The following is a 20301-nucleotide window of genomic DNA, read 5'->3' as shown; positions in this document are numbered from 1 at the left end:
AATGTCCGTCGCTTATGGCGCAAGGCTGTCCGCATTGCTCCTCTGTCGGATCTTTCTTCTTTTTTTCTTTTTTTTCCTTTAGCTTGGAGAAAAAGGCTAAGCGCAGACCACAGAGAGTGACCTTTCGAGCAGCTGGTTATTGTCAAAACGCGTGTAGGCGAGGTGTAGCTTGCAAACGATGAATCCGTGGGAACCGAGCACGTGTTGAAGGCCTTCACGCCGTATTCATCCGCGGACCCTGACTGCAAGCGCACAACAATGCGCCGGTGGGCCCCTGCTGTTTTTAGCGGAATGCCAAATCCCACTGAAGCCTCCTCCGTGCATAATGTCAGTAACATTGTTTGTTTAGTTTTTTTTCAACGGGAAAATACAAAAGAATGCATTAAATGCATGAATAGGCTACAGAGCACGATTAATGTGGATGTTAACTTTTTTTAAATTTAGAATGTATTTAAACATACATTAAACAACATCTTTAGTTTAGTTTTTATTTAATAATTCCGCCCCTTTTGTAGACACTTTATCCATATGTAGACCTGCGGGCTGCTATAAGACCAAACACTCAAACCGTCTTCATTGGTCATGAATCCATAGTTAAAGCGGACTGCCTGTGCGGAGTGGGAGTGCCTTTGCCATAAGTTTTGCCGTCACTTGATTAGTGTCGGTGTCGTAGAGGGGGCTGTACTACAGTCTGCCTGCCATGTGGACATTGCTGCTGCTGCTGCTGGCACAACACAACCCATCCGCACACACCGACAGCGGAGCAGAGAGAGAGAGAGAGAGAGAGGGGAGGACGGTGAGCAGGAGGGAGGCGGTGCTGCACGGACAACTGCGTCCCGCTCCTAAAGCAAACATCTTCACATCGTCCAACACAGACTAGACTTCGTACCGCTCCGACTTTCGCTTGATCACAGCTTTCTCATTCACGACGGAGGGAAGCTGCGCGAACATTAAAGGTGAGTTTTGGAAACGGATTTCGACAGTGTGATGCAGTCTGTGTTGTACAGCGGGTTTGTGTTCATGACCTCCAGTGCATCCATTACAACGGGGCTTTTTTTTAACGCTGAGTCTGTTGAAATCACAACATGAAATTATTCAGAATTGAAACCTGCAGACATTCGTGTGTTAACAGTAAAAAAAAGGCTGAAGTTGCAGGCAAGGCAAATTAATTTAAGTGGAGTTTTAAGTGAAAGGAATATATCATTGGCACATGAACAAGTCACAAACATACTGCTTAATAAAGGTCTGTTTTTATTCCTAAGCGTTGGTCTCTAAAAATAAAAAAGCGTGAAGGCCTGTAATCGCCTGTCCTCTCTGTTTCTATGTTTAGCAGATCGAACTACCTACTGTGAAAAAAAATAAACTAAATGGCTATTATAAAGCTCTACTTGAAACTCGCATATTAATGACAAACGTCGTCTCTGCAGCTTCCAGGCCTCCAAGGATGGACTCCATACCTGCGGGACGAGACTCCAGCTCCTCGCCAAGCTCCAAACAAGAACTTTCCTACCCGAGCACCAAGAACCTGAAGCCCAACCAGGTCGGAGAGACGGTGCTGTACGGAATACCGATCGTGTCTTTGGTGATAGATGGCCAGGAGAGACTTTGCCTTGCACAGATATCTAACACCCTGTTGAAGCATTACAGCTATAACGAGATACACAACCGGCGTGTGGCGCTAGGGATCACCTGCGTCCAGTGCACTCCTGTCCAGCTGGAGATCCTGCGGAGGGCCGGGGCGATGCCAATCTCCTCCAGGCGCTGCGGGATGATCACTAAGCGCGAGGCCGAGAGACTTTGTAAGTCATTCCTAGGAGCTCATTCGCCTCCTAAACTTCCAGAAAATTTTTCCTTTGATGTGTCCCACGAATGCGCCTGGGGGAGTCGAGGCAACTTCATCCCAGCCAGATACAACAGCTCCAGGGCCAAGTGCATCAAGTGCTCCTATTGCAACATGTATTTTTCTCCAAATAAATTCATATTTCATTCGCATCGGACGCCAGAGTCCAAGTACACGCAGCCCGATGCAGCTAATTTTAATTCTTGGAGGCGGCATCTCAAATTAACCGATAAAAACGGCCAGACAGATATATTACACGCATGGGAAGATGTGAAGGCCATGTTCAATGGAGGCAGTCGCAAGAGGACGCTGCCAGGATGTGGGTCAGGGTCCAGCTCTCCGTTAAAACCACAAGGACCCAACCATCCCAGAGAGTCACCCGAGATACCTGCAAAAATCCTCAGCTGCGAGGACAACCGGGGCGGCATGACGAGCACGCGCAGCTACCCAGTCATCCCTGTGCCCAGTAAAGGATTTGGGATGCTGCAAAAGATCCCACCGCCGCTCTTCCCTCATCCGTACGGGTTCCCAGCTTTCGGCCTGTGCCAGAAGAAAGACGACAGTATGATGGGAGAGCAAAGCAAAGCGGGCCTCCCGAGTGTCCTGTGGCCTGGTACCAAGGACAGCGCCTATCACTCCTTCCCCATGTTCTGGCCCGCGGCCGGCGCGCTGCCCATGCCTCCGTACCCCCAGACTCAGCACAAACCCCCACCAGAGCTGCTGTGTCCTCCTAGACAGACTGACATGGACACATCTGAGCACAGCGACCGGAGCACCAACACGTCAAAAGACAGCATGGTCGAAAACGACCGGTGCTCCAGCACTCAGTCCACGCGTAATGAAGACGACAAGTCCGGGGACGAGGCGAGGCCGCTGGAGGGGATGACCCTTGTGCCCCGGAAAATCAGCTACGTCTCCGCGTTCAGGCCCGTTATTAAAGACGCTGACTGTATCGCCAAGCTGTACGGCAACAGGGGCGCTTACAACGGGTGTCGCACCGGCTATCTATCGCCCGATTTTTTAAGTGAGAGCTCAAGCTACCGGTCCATGTCCCCCTGCGTGGACAGTGAGGGCGAGCCGGACGTGGATGTGGAGACAAATAAAACACCAGAGGAGGAGGAGGACTCCCGGCCTCTGTCCTCGGTGTGTCCTCGGACTCCTCCCGGCTTGGCTCACAGTGTTTCACCAAACGATTCAGACTCCAAGGGCATGCAGGAGAGCAGTCTGGGTGACTCCCAGAAAATGAGCCTACACGTGGCCCAGTCCTCTGAAAGAGAACTGCAGAACAAGCAGTTATCAGAGACCCACATAGCTGCGTCTTTTACTGAAGTGAGTGACTTATAACTGAGAAACACTGGCGAATAATTCAAGTTGTAATATTTCACTAAAGTTTTCTGCAAGTGGGCTTCTTTTCATGACGTGTGTGTATCTTTAAACAGATAAATCTCTGTGTTCTTGTGGGGAAATTTGTAAAACAGTGTAACAGCAGAAACAAACAGCATGTCCACAACATTTAGGGGGAACAAAAAAAATTCTTTAAATAAAAATATATACACTTCAACTTAGAGTATATTTTTTAATTATTAATTCAAGATTTTATTTCAATTCATTCAAATTATTTTACAAAACCCTCTTGTAATTTGAAGAGTTCAAAGAAGTGGTGATTCTTTCTTCTTCAGGTGTACACACCGGAGAGAGCTGAGCTGCAACAAAGGAGCAGTCCGTATCAGTTCAGACCAGCGAATTACCAGAGTGGAGTACTTACAACAAATGGTTCGACATTTTTTCTGTTTTTGTTAAAACATTTAGTTGTAAAAGAAAAAAAAAATAGAAACGGGGGTGAAAATTATATCGATTTATTTTCTCTTAAGATGAGAGTGCAAGTAAAGAAGAGCCGTCTTCCACAGTGGAGGAGATCGAAACGAAATCTTTTAATGAACAATGCAGCGAGGAGAACCAGCGAGAGCCGGACGAGGGTAAGTTACACTAGGTCAGCGAAAAGGATTTTTTTGTGTGTTGTAAGCTCTGATTTAAGACATAAGGGTCTACTTTTTTTTCTTTCTTTTTTTTTGCTGATAGAGGAATATCATTTATTTTCAGGCGAGGACGCCCCAACCAGAGCTCTGCCAGCACAAAGAGCCATAGAAAGTCTGGCAAAAGGTAAGACGGTGTCTTACTGTTGAATCAAGTGATTGACAGATAACAAGGCTCTCAAAAAACATTATTGTTATTATCTAATACAATCAGACTATATAATAACATTTACTTACTTACTGAATTTAAACTAAATGAGACAATGCTTTCAATTTTCTTTATTTTTTCTGTTCTTTGGGATTTGTCCCAAAAAACATAAGGGACAGCAGGCCCAGGAAGACCTGCTCTAAATTGTCAGTGTAAATGATGATGATGATGATGATCCTCATCATTGTCATTAAAAATAGAAAACTGTCCTAGAAGGAAGCTGATGCAAAAGCCTGTACCTTTCCTCCTCAAACATCCTCTATTTCTGTCTGCTTTTTAGAGGAACTACAGAAGCAGCTGTTAGAGCAAGTTGAGCTGAGGAAAAAGCTGGAACGAGAATTTCAAAACTTGAAAGGTAAGCTAAATTCTGCAGCAGTGCTTCTCCCACTATTTTGGCTTTTAGCACTGTAGCAATGATTTCATAGACAGAGACTCAAAAGTCTTTCTGGTGCATGTTAAGTGTTCCTCTTCTGTCATGTTTGTGATTCAGGCCAAAACATGACCCTGGCATGGCCATGACCAAATCCACCTCAACAGTGCATGTGCTCTCTCTGCAGAGCAGAAATCTGTTAAAGGGCACCATTCTAACAAAAATGCTAAGTGGTTCAGGGACACGCTCCCCTGGGAAGAGGTGTTTTTAAAACCTCTTTTAACACAGATTTGAGAGGATTATGATTTTACCCTTCTGTCCAAAAACACCCATGCATCCTTAGAAAATAGTTCTCTGTAGTGGAATTGCAGATATTTTGGGGTTCAATTTAATTTACAGAAACACTGATACAGTGACAACTTGTTTTAAATATATATGGGCATACAGACGTTTAAAAAAAAAAGGTTAAATAAGGAAAAAATATCAGTGTTTATCACTGTTATGTAATATCTGAGGTGAATGTCAGTTTTACTAAATTTAAATATATCAGAATAGATATTAAGCTGTGAAATGAAAAATGAAACATTTCCCCAAAAAACCCCTCCAGACTGGTGCTGTAAAGACCATAATTGTTAATATGAAGCTGTATCCATGTCCAGAAGATTTTTTAACTGACAATAACTCCTAAACAGCCTCCACCTTCTCTCCAAAACGTTTAAAAACCTCTTACCTATTCAACTCTTCTTTTTTGCTCAAAAGCTATTTGAGAATCTAATGGAGTAAAATGGAGAATGGATGCACTGCACTGTTCTATAAGAGCAGTACTCAGTGAAAACTAATCAGCAGTACATCCCAAAGATCCCAAAGAAAATTTCATTTTATTGTGTAAAATCTCAGAAACAAGGGACTCTGTCATGTAGTGCAAAGGTAATTAAAAAGTCTTTATCAAATCGGTTACATTACTAGACCAGTGCATATAATCCAGATCAGTCTTCATCAGTTTTGGGTGTAAACATCATACACCTACAGTACTGTGGGTGGATATATAGACTCTGGATACTGATCATTTTATCAGCAAAAATATCTCAAATTGACCTGCTGTGTATTATTTAAAACTATATGTATTTCGTCTAACCTTTGTGCAACGTCACATTTGTCAAAGTAAGAAGGGCATCTTAGAAATTCATTCAGAACTATACAATCAATGAAAAGTGTGCACATAGTTGGGTCCTCTATAAATGCACATTTAAAATTATTGAAAATTATTCAACACTTCATAGTCTTTAACTTGTATTTTGGGGCTCTGGATATTATTGTCCCATCACTTTCTAACAAATCTGACATCAGTTGTGCTGCTTCTTACTTTTTTCTTTATGTTTTCATTGGTAATATTTGGAGTCAGCTATTGGGAGTCTGATGAACACAAAATATAATCCACACAGCACAACTGATTTCACTGTAGCATCAGACACTTGGTGCAAATGCCTCTGTTCTACATTTATTCCACATTTTTGTTCTACTTGATACACTCTTAATTGCCAATAAGGTGGGTGGTTAAAGGATCAAATCTAAGATTAATCTGCAAACAAGACATTGATGAAAGAATGTTGATTACAACATTAACAAAAATGTCTCAAAAGGTCCTGACAAAGGACATATTTAGATTTTTCTTAGGTAGTTTAGTTTCAATAAAAAGTGAACTATTTTTTCATGATGTAAACTCTCATTGTTCCATTCGTCCGATTTTTCAGCAATGAGAAATTTTATGAGTAGTATAGATAATTTACACTGAATTATTTAAAAAAAAAAGATAATTCCTATTCTCCACTATAAAACATACATTTGAGTATTTCCACACCATAGCATGACAGTGTTTGCTACAATTAGGAGCCTTGGAGTTTGTACATGAAGTCGGTACCTGGTTTGTCGCTTTAGCTTGAGAACAGCGCTCCCTATAGGACGGTTCAATCTTCGACCCGGACCACTTTAATGCATTTAAGTGTTATCAATCTCCTAAAAGCAAGCATTTATAGGGAAGACTTCATCCATCTAAACTCGCATTATCCTTTGTGTTTTATTTGTTCACGTGAATATTTATGACAAATGTCAGAACAACAAACGTATGTGAATTACAAAGTATTTTAGGGGTGTGTGAAACTGGCTTTTTTTGATAGTGAAATTAGGTTTTTGATTGACACTGAATGTGGTATTTTGACTCTATGCCTGCCATTTGTCCCTCAGATAATTTTCAGGATCAAATGAAAAGGGAACTTTCCTACAGGGAGGAGATGGTTCAGCAGCTTCACATCGTCAGAGGTGAGACAAATAAAGCAGAGGGAGCGGATACAGCAGCGCTGCGACATGCCTTCATTTTCTTCCGTGGATTTGCAGATGTACTGTGGCATATTTGCCGACGTGATTGATGAGGCTCAAAATGATCTGTGTATACAGAAAATCAAGGATTTGTCTGGGTTGTCTGTCTGCTGTCATTCAAATTCACGTGAATCACTTGCACCTCTTCAAATTTGACCAGATTTTTCTCACCTTTTTTTTTTTGATCAATGCATTCATTTTCGCATATTAATTAAATACAGACATAAGCCTATATAACCTGGTAGAAATTTCTTTCCACGATTTAAATTCATTATCAGTGCTCAGTGTGCACCTTACATGCTTTGTTGTGTCTTGGATGTCCGGACACTTTATGCAACTCGTATTCAGCTGAAGTTAAAAAGTATATATATTGAGCATGGCCTTGAATCAGTTCATACCATTATTGTGTAACTGTGTTTAATTCAAACATGACTGATACAAATAAGTCTTTTGTATGTTGTACTGTATACAATATCTGTATTGTATCATTTCCAATAAGACCGATACTACATGCACGTACACTATTGATTGTTTTATCTCCTTCTTCATAGAAGCTCACGACGCTTTACACCATTTCTCGTGTAAGATATTGACTCCTCGTCACTGCACCGGATCCTGCTCCTTCAAATCTCCTCTGCTACCACCCTGAATCCGATTACTACACATTTATATATGACAGAGAAACAAAGGACGCATCTACAGCTTCTGTCAAACCATGGGAAACTTCCAGGGACACTCAAGTCAGAATCAAGCTGAAAGAAGACTTAACTTGTAATTACTTGTAATATTTTAAAACGTGTATCTCCACCCTCAGCATTGTAACCATGGATACGGTAAAATTTGTTTTACTGAAATGATACCACTGATGATATTTATTATTTGTGGCAAAGTGCAATGACAATGTATGTATCTTGTAACCTAGTTATAGGTTGTTATTTCGGTTTTTCTGTTGTCAATAATAGCAGCTTTGACTTGCCAGTTCATTGCTCTTTATCCTCCCAGTATTGTGAATTAGCCTACTACTTTTGCTGTGTTCTTCTTTGCAGGCCAACAGCTTCCTTTGGATGTTATGCACTTTAAACGAGTGATGGGAATTACCATAAAAAGCTTGTGCATTGAAATAGACCCAAAATATAATTATTTGTAGCGGTCAAACCATGAAGACTTAAAAAACAGCAGTTAGTAGGCTAAATTAGTACACCCGCGACCCTGTCAGTAGCGACATATTCTATTAAGAGTAGCCTATTTGTTTATGTAATATTTGTTTTCATCGCTAATTAATAAATCATTTTATTAAATGAAATGTGGATTCTTCATGCATAATTCCGTTGTTATAATTGTATTCATATGACTCTTACTTTTATCTCGTTATCTTAGAGGAGAAGCAAAGAATTAGCTCTGCCTTTTGAATTTATGTGAGTGTAACTTTCACCTGTGTGTGTTGGATTAGCGCCAAAAAGAAGATGTCCATTAGAAAAAAACGTCATTTAAGTTTCCTATGCTACACCATAGGAAAAATGCAACTAATGATAATTTTAAATGTCGAATATATGTTTGATTAATCGATAGTTTGTTTAGACTGTAGAATGCCACAAATATGAGTAAATGGAGAAATTGTCCAACACAAGTCCCAGAGCCTAAGGTGACATCTTCAAATTGTTTTTGTCGGACCAACAGTCCAAAACACAAATAGCCTAGTCTATATTTAATATTCAGTGATATAAAACAGAGAAAAGCAACAAATCCTCACATTTAAGGAACCAGCAAATGTTTGCTATTTGTGCTTGGTAAATGACTTAAACGATTAATTGATTTTCAAAATAGTTGGCAATTCATTTTCTGTCAATAGACTCATCAAATAATCGATTGATCGTTGCAGCCCTAGATAAAATATAAATAAAAAGGAAGAAACACTATCTTACTATCACCTCGAGCCTACCTAACCAGTCCGATTAATTTTTGTATGAGCAAAACGAAATCCCTCAAACAAATGAAATGGGACTTCAGTGGTAGGCTACGCGTAGTAAGTTTGTCCTTGAGGTCCCATATGCAGTTTTCTGTGTTGCTGCAGCGCCCCATGCTGTCTGATGCGAAGAAGCGACAGACTATTTTGAATTGGCTCTGTCCCTTGAGGATGGCTGTTGCGCCTGCGCACCTAATGTAACAAGATGGCGGAGAGTGCGGAACTGAAGGTAAAGCGAGCCACTACATTAGCTTGACAAATAGACGTTTCACACACTGAGATTTGAATTTCAAATCCTAGGACCATTGTTACTTGACAGTAGAGACCCCAGGAGTGTTGTTATCAAAGCATATAATACAAAAAACAGCAGAGCAATGGAAGCCAGACAAACAGTTAGCTGGCCGGCTAGCACGCTACCATTAGCTTTGTTATTGTTGCCGACGTTCCGTTAGGATGCCGTTGCTGTGCGGTTCACCTGCAGATAAGGCCAAATATCAATTTTAGTCAGATATAAATACCACATTTATGTCAACGTTTTGAACACAATGGCACTGTAGTGTTAGCCACCTGACATTATCAGTAGTTCACCGGGCGGGTCGCAATGTCTGTTTAAAAACGGGCTCTGTCTATTCCCTGGAAGACAAGCGCAGTTTAGCTTCCATTAGCGTTATTTCTGATTAGATGTGATGGTAACTTTAGTCCGCGAAATATAGCCACTGTCCACAGTCTGGTTAGCTGTTGTGTAATTAACTCGTGTTGGCGATTATTGTTCAAACACACGAGATAAAGTAAATACTGTAACATTAAGGTTTGTTTCAGTCAGATTACACCAGCATCATACAGGCGCTGTGTTAGCTAGTTTATGCTAAATCTACGCTGTCTCCTTCCACCTGCTACTTCTAATGTTGGTAATTACGCATTTATTGACAGAAAACACTCATGATATAATTATTAAATGTTTTCGTTTTGATCTGCTCCCTTCCTTAACGAATCTCTGCACTGTTGTCACTTCCCCTTTGGCTCATCATATGAGCCGTAATAGTGAATACAGTGAACACATTTGAGTGTTGTACAGTATAAAAGGCATTTAACATACTCATCAAAGTTTAGCTTATCTGTTGATTATAATATATGTACCACTTACATCTGGTGGTATGCGCCACCGCATTTTATTTAACAGGCCAGATTTTAAACGTTATCAGGATGTTTACAGTTACTGATAAATTTACCTTTTGCAGTTCCACATTGAGTGCTAATTGGGCTCGTCAATTAACACATGCTGATGACCTTGATTAATAATCAAAGTGGATTGCCAGTGATATTTGCATATGGCTTCATGATTGCAGGTTGTCTTTTTTAATGCCAACATTAAGTGTTTCATTTATGTGTGATGCCGCATCCGCCTTTAAACAGTTATTCACAAGAAATTACTATACATCATAATAACCTGAGTACATGTATAATATAATGTAACATAATACAATAGCCTTACAAGAAACACTACCTTTGTGGAGTTGAAAATTTTATTTTTTTCATTGCCTCTGTGTCACAGAGGTGTCGATCCAATTCTGTGGTAATTTATAAGGTTTTATTTGACTGCATTACACTGTCAGGTCCTGTTTTCTTGAGAATTAAAAAAAAACTCTGTCATTAGATTGTATTATGTTATAAGATGTTTATGATTCGACCATCTCTACAACAAAATAACAGGACCATCCTCTAGTATAATGCAGTATAATACAACATCACAAATTACTTTCTCAGAGTTGAATTAACGCTTCTCTGACACTCAAGAAAAAGTCTCTGGTGTATTGGATTCCATTATTTTGTACAGATACTCGCATGTTATTGTTTACACACCCTGTAATATTACTTGCAGCATATAGTTATTCTTTATGGATTAAAGCTTTGAAAAAAAAAAGTAAGAAATGTGCGGTCTCTGCCTCTAGCCAAAGGGCTGTCTCTGCCAGTCATCTCAGAGTGGCTGTGTTTGTTAAATATACTGTATGATGAAGCTCTTAATCTTAGTCTTTTATTGAGATACTAGCTGGACAAAGGCCAAAGAAATTATGTTAATCTTCCTGCTCCAAGCATATCCCAGTAATGAAAATGTTTTGGGTGTGGATTATTTGCAAGCTAGTGAAGGATTTTAATGATTTAAAGAAAATAATCAGACAATAAAGTCTGAAGACAAAATGAGAAAAGAAATCAGAATAGAAAAGTGTTTTCCAGGGTGTAATAGATCATTTTTCCCACTCTTCATTTTTCACCAGCAAATGGTAATGAGCCTTCGAGTTTCGGAGCTCCAAGTGTTGTTGGGGTATGCGGGACGGAATAAGCACGGGCGTAAACACGAACTTTTGACCAAAGCTCTCCACCTACTCAAGGCTGGTTGCAGTCCTGCAGTGCAGATGAAGATCAAAGAGCTCTATAGACGGCGCTTCCCAACCAAAATGGTTTCGCCGGTGGACCTGGCTCTGCCTGTTCATTCTGCCTCCAGCCTGCCCGCTGGCCTTTCCCAGCTGGGATTTGACAGTCACGGCTCCCCGTCGCCTCTGCTGCCTGTTTCTTTACTCGGGCCTAAGCATGAGCTCAGCCTGCCTCACCTCCCCTCCGCCCTGCACCCTGTACACCCTGATGTCAAGCTCCAGAGATTGCCATTCTACGATGTGCTGGATGAGCTCATAAAGCCAACCAGCCTGGGTGAGTCCACCACAGCTGTGTGTGTAGTGATAAACTTCTTCCTCGTGTACAGACACATAGAGCATTGTGACCACATACAGTATCAGTATCTGAACCATGACTTGTCAAAACCATGCTCGGTAAAAGTTCTATATGAGTTGGCACTAGTGCCTCTGACTGTCACGTTGTGTTCCTGGTTTCTTTTTCGTAGCTTCAGACAACAGTCAACGGTTCCAGGAAGCATGTTATGCCTTCGCATTAACACCACAGCAAGTTCAACAGATCAGCAGCTCCATGTAAGTGAGAAACCTCTATGATGCACACGGGCTTCAGCTGTCAAAGAGATGAGAGGGAAGAAGAAAGAATACTGTGAAAGCATTGTAACTACCAAACCATTTTTCAATTCACTGTTTACATGATATAGAAAGCAGATGTTATCTGACACAGCAAGCAATTAGAGTAAACTGAGTTGTTATTAAATTGTGTGTTACACTGTTTTGACCAGTCTGACCTGACTATTAATTCTTTAGGGACATATCTGGGACCAAATGTGACTTTGCTGTTCAAGTCCAGTTAAGGTATGTCTAACCTACTTTTCTTCAGAGCATAAAAACTTTCTCTTTTAATCAAGAAGTAGGCTATATTTGTGTTAAGTGAATAGTTGGTCTGTGTTTATGTTCTCTCATTTTTGAAGCAACCAGAAATAGCCATGTCACTTGTTTAGTTCTTGTTATTTCAGTCTTTTTTTAGTCTTAAAACATATCTGCACATTGTAGAACCTTCTTAGTGGTCTAGTTTGGCTTTCAGATTCAGACTTAAGAAGTTAAAACCTTCACCAAAGTTTTAACTTTAACCTAAGTTATTTATTATCTTATAAGTGATGATAAATGACAAAGATAGGAATCAAGATTAATTACCATGTGACCAGGTGAATTGTGAAATGAAGGATGCACACGCTCTATTATTCAAAATGAACTGGAGTAATTTTTAATTATAAACAATAAAAAAAATGTGGACATATTTTACTGGGCAGTACAGGCGAAGTGCAGTATTGGCAAAACCTTTATTCAAAGCAATGGTGTCATTTTCACCAAAATACTTAAAGATTTGTTAGTTCAATTCCAAGTGTATAGTTTTTTGAAAGCTTACAGGCAAGCAAGTATAAGTGCATCCATTACCTCATGGAAAACCGAACAGGCACACTTTGTTGGTATTGTTTTGCTTGAGAAAAAATACTTAATGACATTTTTAAAAAAATTACGTTTTTCGAATTAAATATTCACTGTATGGATGAATGCCATCCTTTAAGAAGTGCTCTCCTATATCATAGATGGAGATGGCTGTACTTGACACAACTGAAATGGTAAAATAAGCAAGCAAGCCAACCTTTTTGCGAAAGTGACAACTTAACAGAAACAAATTGCTTTTGACATTTGTCCCTCAACGTTTGAGCTTACCGCTTCTGTAATTTATTTTTTTCATTTTCAGATTTTGTTTATCAGAGACAAGTTGTCCCCAGGAGGATCATTTCCCCCCTAATCTGTGTGTCAAGGTGAACGGCAAACCCTGTAATCTCCCGGTGAGTCCAGACAGTTTGTTGTCATATTTTCTGTGTATCACACCACCAGTTACTGAGAATCAAAGTCACTGATGTTTGATGTTTTGTCTGCAGGGATATCTTCCTCCAACCAAAAATGGAGTTGAACCAAAAAGGCCCAGTCGCCCCATCAACATAACCTCTCTTGTCCGACTGTCCACCACAGTCCCCAACACAATTGTGGTGTCATGGACTTCAGAAATTGGGAGGGTAAGAAGATCCAGGCAAAGCTTTATGAATCAAGTGTCATAGCCCATTCAAAGTGATGCTGTAAAGAGAACATGAGTCACCTCAGTGTGACTTGTTTTGCTCATTATTTTTTATCTTCGTTTTGTCAGAGTTTTTCCATGGCTGTTTATTTGGTAAGACAGCAGTCGTCTGCAGTGTTGTTGCAAAGGCTACGGGCTAAAGGAATTAGGAACCCCGATCACTCAAGAGCTCTGAGTAAGTTGCCACTTGATTTTGTAGTAAAAGCATAGAACATGTGTTGCCACTACATCTATAAGGGAGTAGGAAATGGAAAAGACTATCACATGAATTAACTTCTTTCATATAGTGACTCCTGTGAATTTTTTGTAGCCTGTTTGACCACGTAGTCATTGCAACTTGTGACTTGGACTTGGAAGTCCTGGGAACTAAATTTAGGACCTAAAAGAGGAACTAAGATCTGCAAAATTCCTCAGTTCTTTATAGATTCCTGCAAATGTTCCTTTGCTCCTTTTGAAAAGGACCATTTGTTGTTCCACTGCAGTTTTTTGCATATACATAGAACTTCCATTTTCCTCTATCATATTTTTGCATTGGTTTTACAGTAGTATGTGGAACTGTACAGTAATCCCAGTGTGTTCTTTCTTTCTACGCTCTATACTATGTGTATTAATCAAGGATTAATTCTAAGGGAGTTTCAACATATTGCACACTTGGATTTAACAGTCGTAATTCTTGTATTTCATCTTTGTGTTTTGCTTTTTCTTTCTCAGTCAAAGAGAAATTAACAGCTGATCCCGAGAGTGAGATCGCTACCACCAGTCTACGAGTCTCTCTCCTGTGTCCTGTAAATACTCCACTATACTGCTTAATTAAAAAAAAAAACCTGTGTTATTGTAGTTTGTTATGAGAATTAGTAGCCTACAGAGTATCTGTAGAACCAGTTAGTCAATTAGCCTATTGGTAGATCAACAAGAAATTAATTGACAATTGTAATTACATAATGATTTTTTTAAGTTGCCAAGAACTGTTTTTTATCATGCAGAGAGTCAAAAAGTACTTCTTTATATACTGTATACTTAATATATTCTGTCATTATAAAACTAACTGGTGCAATATTTAATGCAGTACTGAGAGGTGACATTTATTTGGTGTGTTTTTTGTTTTGTGTTAAAGCTGGGGAAGATGAGGCTGACAATCCCTTGTAGAGCGATGACATGCTCTCACCTTCAGTGCTTCGATGCTACACTTTATATCCAAATGAATGAGAAGAAGCCGACCTGGGTGTGTCCAGTCTGTGACAAGAAGGCGCCATATGAGCACCTCATTATTGATGGGTGAGCACAGCACTGCTTCATCTGGTGCTAGGCAGTATATTACAAGTCCACTATGATGTTTTTGTTTTCAGCATGTAAGGTATGAAACAAACGGCAGATATTTGCAGTGTTTGCCTTAAAACTGAAATGTGTGCTGACGAGAGGGGCTCCGGCAATATTATGCATAGTTGTTCAGCAAAAAAGTCGAACCTGCCTCAACACAAGGTCACACATTCCTGGTAGATTACTTTGTAACAGGATAATTATGCAATTTACCTGAGCGTTTTTGAAAAGGAGGATAAAATAATTACTGCTGTGAAAACATTTGATTTATTTATTATAAAGCACTGTGCTTTCAAATCAAACAAAATTGACCATCCTGCATCATATTTCATATTCTTATTTGTACTTGAAGCCCCCACCAAAGTAGCACCTTGTATTTTTATTTTTTATAGAAGAGCTATTTGGTCTGAATGCCCAAATAGGAATTGGAGCTTTAAAAAGTGCCAATAATACTGTATTTCCAAAATATAATTTTATGGGCTATGAAGTACCAAAGCTTATATAATTGTGGTTGCAAAGTTGGCAAACTGTATTGAAATGTCATGCTGTTTTCACAGGTTGTTCATGGAAATCTTGAATAGCTGTTCAGACTGTGATGAAATCCAGTTCAAAGAAGATGGAAATTGGGCCCCCATGAGGTCAAAGAAAGAGGTGCAGGAGGTGTCCGCTTCGTACAATGGTGTAGACAGCGGTATGTAGCTCGCACATTTCAGATTATTTAAGTGTGCTCTTCATTGTGGTCTGTGAGCACGGTATGAGTTAGCTGTTTGTTTGTAGATTCGTCTCGGACAGAAACACATGACCAGAAACGGGGATCATCTAATGACAATAGCAGGAAAGTTGATGTGATTGACCTGACACTGGATAGCTCCTCAGAGGATGAGCTAGATGATGAGCCGCCTCCTAAAAGGGTCTGTCCCTCGCTGTCACCTGTCTCTCCTCCTCCAAACAAGGGGTGAGTCTCCAAACCACAAACGGGAAGTGAGATCACCATAAACACATTTACTTTTGGGATCTTTGTCACTAACCTGATATTGCATTGTTTCCTCTCAGAGTACTGAACCTACACAGCCAGGCCTCACCTGTGGCCAGAGCTCCCAGCATGCCCCCTGTGGAGACAAGCTACATTCCTCCCCCTCCACCTCTTATCCAGGACTATCGCCACTATTATCACACAACTAGTGACCTGCCAGGTAGACCTGTCACTTGCATTAAAGGATAGGTTTAGATTTTTGTTAAGTCTGTCTAATACAATAATCACATGCCCATATGTATGTTGAAAAAGTTATTGATCACAGTAATCATTCGTTCTGTCCGTACTGGCTATGAAGCAATATGTCTCTAGTGTAGCTGCACAAAAGTTCAGCCGAAGCTAATATGATGCTTCAGCGGTCTGAGTTAGCTGAATCAAATTAAAAGTTACAGTCTGTGTTGCACAAAATTAATTTTTCCTCAGTGTTTACTTTCAGGATTATGTCTGATAGTTGCATGCAGACACCAGCAGTAAACCTATCACATGACTACCTGGATGAAGATGCCTACTTGAGCTCTAACTCAGTCTGCTGAAGCCTCATTTTAGCATGGAAACGGGCCTGCCAGTGTGCCAAGTCACACTGAACCTAAAAATATGCGTATCGTGTCTGTGTGTTTAGAGTTATGACTCCGATAAGGAGAGCTATTTTTGGTTTTAAAGAAGCCTACCTTAATTGCCTCCATGAGCTGTATGTCACAGTCACTGCTGCAGCTCCAACTGCTGACTGTGTTTGGGGGGGGGGATCACTTCACAGCCAGTATGGACAAATTGATTGAGGAATCATTACAGCAACCCACCATTCTCTCTATGTACATAATGCATGCAAGTTTTGTATTAAGACAGACTTGACAAAATCCAAAAGAACCTATCTTTAACAGATGTTTGTTGCTTGTTAAATCAATTTGTAACTGTAAATATTGTCTTCTTCCTTTTCTTACAGATCTAAATTTCTTCTCCTTCCTCCAAGGCGACAGTCAGGTATATTTACTCAAACACCTGAACTTTGCCAGCACCACACTGCAGTATGTTTGTTTGATTGTTGTGTTAATGATGGCTCTTTTCTGTTCTATTAGCATTACAACATGGTGATGGCCGCCGCAGCAGCTGCATCAGCGTCAGCCTCCGAGGACCATGACCTTCTCCTCAACCGTTTCCTGCCCTACGGCTCCTCACAGATGTTACGGGAGCAGCCGGGCACCCCCGGGAGCAGCACACTGGCAGCGAACGGAGGCAGCAACAGTGGGAGCACCAGTAGTTTGGTGTCTTCCAGCAGTCTGCGGGACCGCGACAAAGACAGAGAGCGAGACAGAGACAGGGACAGCCACACCATCTCAGGATTGTCGAGGTCCTCAGTGGAAGCTGCAGCGGCGGCGGCGGCTATTTACAGCTCCATATCTGACGTTATCTCTCTTGACTAGATCAACACAGAACTGAAAGACAAGGGAGACTTGGAGAACAGGAGTTCTTTGTAAATAAGGAAGAGGAAGATGAAAGAATACAGTGCTATGTACAGAGAGGAAAATCTATTTTCAATTTTACTTATCATATGTATATAAACTTAGGACGCTTCTTGTCCGGTGAGTTTCTTCAGTTGATATTTTTCTGTGAATACTGAAGACTTTTTCACACCTCTTCATGTGGTTCTTTGATTATATTGTACCTTTTGTACCTGATTTTTACAGTTTTGTTTCGATATTCCATGTCAATGGCATTATTTCAGTATGATATGTGCACAGAACCCAATGAGGTGACACCTTACGGAACATGATATTTAGAATATAAAGAAAATGGGCATTGTTATAGATGTACAAAAGGCAAGTCACAGCAAAACAGGAAAATGTGTAACACTTTCTTTATTTTCTAAATGGCATAATTTCTGTCAAAAAATGTTTTGACAGCAGAAAGGTCTGGCCATTTTTGCCATCACTGTAGATTTTTCTGTAAGACATTCATGCTGTGGTTATATTATTTTTAAGGAATTATTTATGATGTAAGTTATGTTGGATGTATGCTGTTTTTTAAAGAAGCATTCCTTATGCCTCTAGGAACTGTTGCCACTAGAATTGCAAAAGCAAATGCTAGATCCTTCTGTTGTCATAACTCCTCGCTCTTTTCGCCTGTCATTCAAATCAAATATGAACAATATTGTATAGTTCAGACTGTACTAAGATACATATAAATTAGGAGTAAGGCAGTATTGTAAGATCAGGCTTTTTCAGTGTGTGAATGAATGGCACTAGTCCTGCACGCAGCCTTCTTTTGTCACATGACACAATTGGACATTTATACACATCTAATTTCAATATTGTGTATTTTTCTTTTAAAGTACATCTGTTTTATTTTGCATATTACACTTAAAAATATACACAGTGGCCAGTCGACATCAACACATTTCTGCTCCACTTTCAAGACGAGGCTAGTTTCTGGTCCACTTAATTCTTTAATTGAAAGGCTTAAAAACTGTTAAATGAGTGCAAGTGGATTAATGACATTTCATGATGTCTTGGTGTTTGATTTTTAGCACTTGCTTTTTTTTTTTTTTTTACATGAAGGCTTTGTGGAGCAGTGAAGCGTTCACAGTTGCAGTAAACACTTCGGGAGTAGTTTTCAGCTTTGCATGTCTCTGCGAGTTACTTTGAAAGCTCATATGTTTGAGTGCTATTCTGACCCATAGTGAGGCCACAGGATGCATAGCCTTTTTTGTTAAGTGTATTTGCAACAGCCTATAAGTTAACTGCGATAGCTTAGTCTTTTGAGTGTATCACAAAAAGCATTTTGGCCCAGAAATTAAAATCATTGAAGTTATTATGGATGCCTCCCCTCCCTTTATTTTTCTTGACTTGTGCTTACATTTAGGATTATTTATTATCATATATATTTTCAGCATTTGTTTGATTTGTGGATATGCATTGCTGTCATTGTATGTGATATTTCTTTTGTAATTATATAATTAATGCTATTTAAAGATGTCATTGTTGCTTGACATGCATTGTAACATTTTCTGTTTCTCTGTCTGTTTTACTATCAGATGATGTCAATAACTCAATAGAGGCTTTGAACATTTTGAACCGCTACAAGGTCTACTGTGCTGTTTGATATTTGTAAGAATTAAACAGATATAAGAAAGTGCATCTTTGTAGTTGTTCTAAGGACAGTCCTGATTCAGGTGCATGTCTTCTGTTACATTACGTAGTAAGATTATTACTGATAATTCAGTTTGTTGTTTTGCAAAAATCCTAAACTTAATCACAAATTTTAAACACTAATACAGCACATGCTTATAGTAGAGGCAGATATATTGGCCAATATTAGCTTTTTTTCTAAATGTATCATCATCGGTGTATGTGTAGGCCATCAAGTAACAAGAATTTGCTGTAGCGATGTGCCAATATATGTTTGAGGTAGTTTAGAAATGGTGTCCTATTACATAGTTTGTCCAGAGGGCACTCACAGGTTTGTTTTTCAGCTGTAAAATGTCCCGCTCGGTACATATATTGGTAACATGACTATGAGTCACCAGCCATGCAAGCAGCTCTGTGAGGCTGTACTTTGGCACAGCAGTACTTTGAGCTTCATGGTAACGTCAACATGCTAACATGCTGATGTTTAACAGGTAATATTTACCAAGATTTCTATCTTAGTTTAGCATGCTAAAAGTTGGATTGGTGCATTCAGTCTTGAGATTGATTGGTTGGTGTGTCCTTAATTGAAGCATAGACATGGCCCTTGATGTGAGTGTCCCCTATGAATGATTTCAGAAAAAAGCTGTATTTCAGCTAAACCCTGCTTAGTTTACTACAGTAAACACCATCAGGGCAAAATCAGGAGGGACTTCTCCTTGTTCAGACACCTACTCACCACTAATTATATTGGGCCTTTTTCATGAAAGACATTTTGACATTTCACAGTAGAAAAAGCACAGGTGTAAAATAATAAAATTAATAATGGTTAAATTCCATTTAGCTATATAAGTTTCAGGGTCCAAGTATTGCTCATGCTTGGGATACTTGATACTTGACTAGCTTTCCTATGACAAGTCAACATCTCTGCTGTGAAAAAGGTCTATCAGTTAAAAAATTGTAATTCTGATGATGATAAAAGGAGTATTAATTTGCCAGTTAATAATCATATGTCCTTGTCTTTAAAATATGCATAATTTAACTTTGAACAGGAATCTCAAAATATTTATTTATTAAGCCTTTTAAATGTGACTTTTTGATATTTCAGTTTATAGTACCATTTTTTAATGTATCGATGTATTAATTTATCATAATGGAAAGCTGTAAAAGTTTATAATTATTCTCGTGGCACACTCCTGGCTTCATAACATACTGCCTTGGATCTTAATTGCAGCACACATTTTGAGTTGCCGCAGCAGGAAAAGCACAGGTGTAACTAATATCATTAATGACGGTTGGGTTCCATTACATGTGTGTTGGCGAGCCAAACCAAAATGTGTAAAACTTGAGCCCAGCACTGGCACACCCAAATGGAATGCAGCCATCTTTGATGTTATTATTTACACGTGTGTTTTTACAAGTAAAAATGCCCGTCATGAGAAAGGTCTATACAGACAAATTATGCCTTCAGCTTTTAATGTGTAAGCTTTTTGTGAA

At 39.6% G+C, this 20301-nt stretch overlaps 2 protein-coding genes across 3 annotated transcripts; both read left to right on the top strand.

Annotated features, from left to right (window-relative positions):
• The first annotated feature begins 462 nt into the window (after positions 1-462).
• Positions 463-8127, top strand: skor1b (SKI family transcriptional corepressor 1b). Of its 2 annotated transcripts, none has more exons than XM_044194270.1 (8): positions 463-956; positions 1428-3169; positions 3520-3613; positions 3712-3816; positions 3941-4000; positions 4362-4436; positions 6693-6767; positions 7379-8127. In XM_044194270.1, exons 2-8 carry the CDS (start codon positions 1445-1447, stop codon positions 7471-7473), a joined length of 2229 nt encoding a protein of 742 aa, XP_044050205.1. In that variant the 5' UTR covers positions 463-956; positions 1428-1444; the 3' UTR covers positions 7474-8127. The 2 variants fall into 2 exon arrangements, with proteins under 2 accessions (XP_044050205.1, XP_044050204.1); XM_044194269.1 differs by having other exon boundaries at positions 465-956; positions 7376-8127.
• A 740-nt stretch (positions 8128-8867) lies between these two features.
• pias1b (protein inhibitor of activated STAT, 1b) lies at positions 8868-18814 on the top strand. The gene is made up of 14 exons (XM_044194591.1): positions 8868-9016; positions 11061-11490; positions 11681-11765; positions 12000-12047; positions 12958-13048; positions 13142-13276; positions 13405-13510; positions 14047-14120; positions 14450-14610; positions 15210-15343; positions 15430-15607; positions 15706-15845; positions 16626-16663; positions 16759-18814. Exons 1-14 carry the CDS (start codon positions 8993-8995, stop codon positions 17101-17103), a joined length of 1989 nt encoding a protein of 662 aa, XP_044050526.1. The 5' UTR covers positions 8868-8992; the 3' UTR covers positions 17104-18814.
• The last annotated feature ends 1487 nt before the right edge of the window (positions 18815-20301 follow it).

Source organism: Siniperca chuatsi, linkage group LG4 (assembly GCF_020085105.1).
Source record: "Siniperca chuatsi isolate FFG_IHB_CAS linkage group LG4, ASM2008510v1, whole genome shotgun sequence".
Taxonomy (NCBI): Eukaryota; Metazoa; Chordata; class Actinopteri; order Centrarchiformes; family Sinipercidae; genus Siniperca; species Siniperca chuatsi.
Note: the sequence above shows the minus strand (reverse complement) of the source record. Positions and strands in the feature narration are given on the sequence as shown.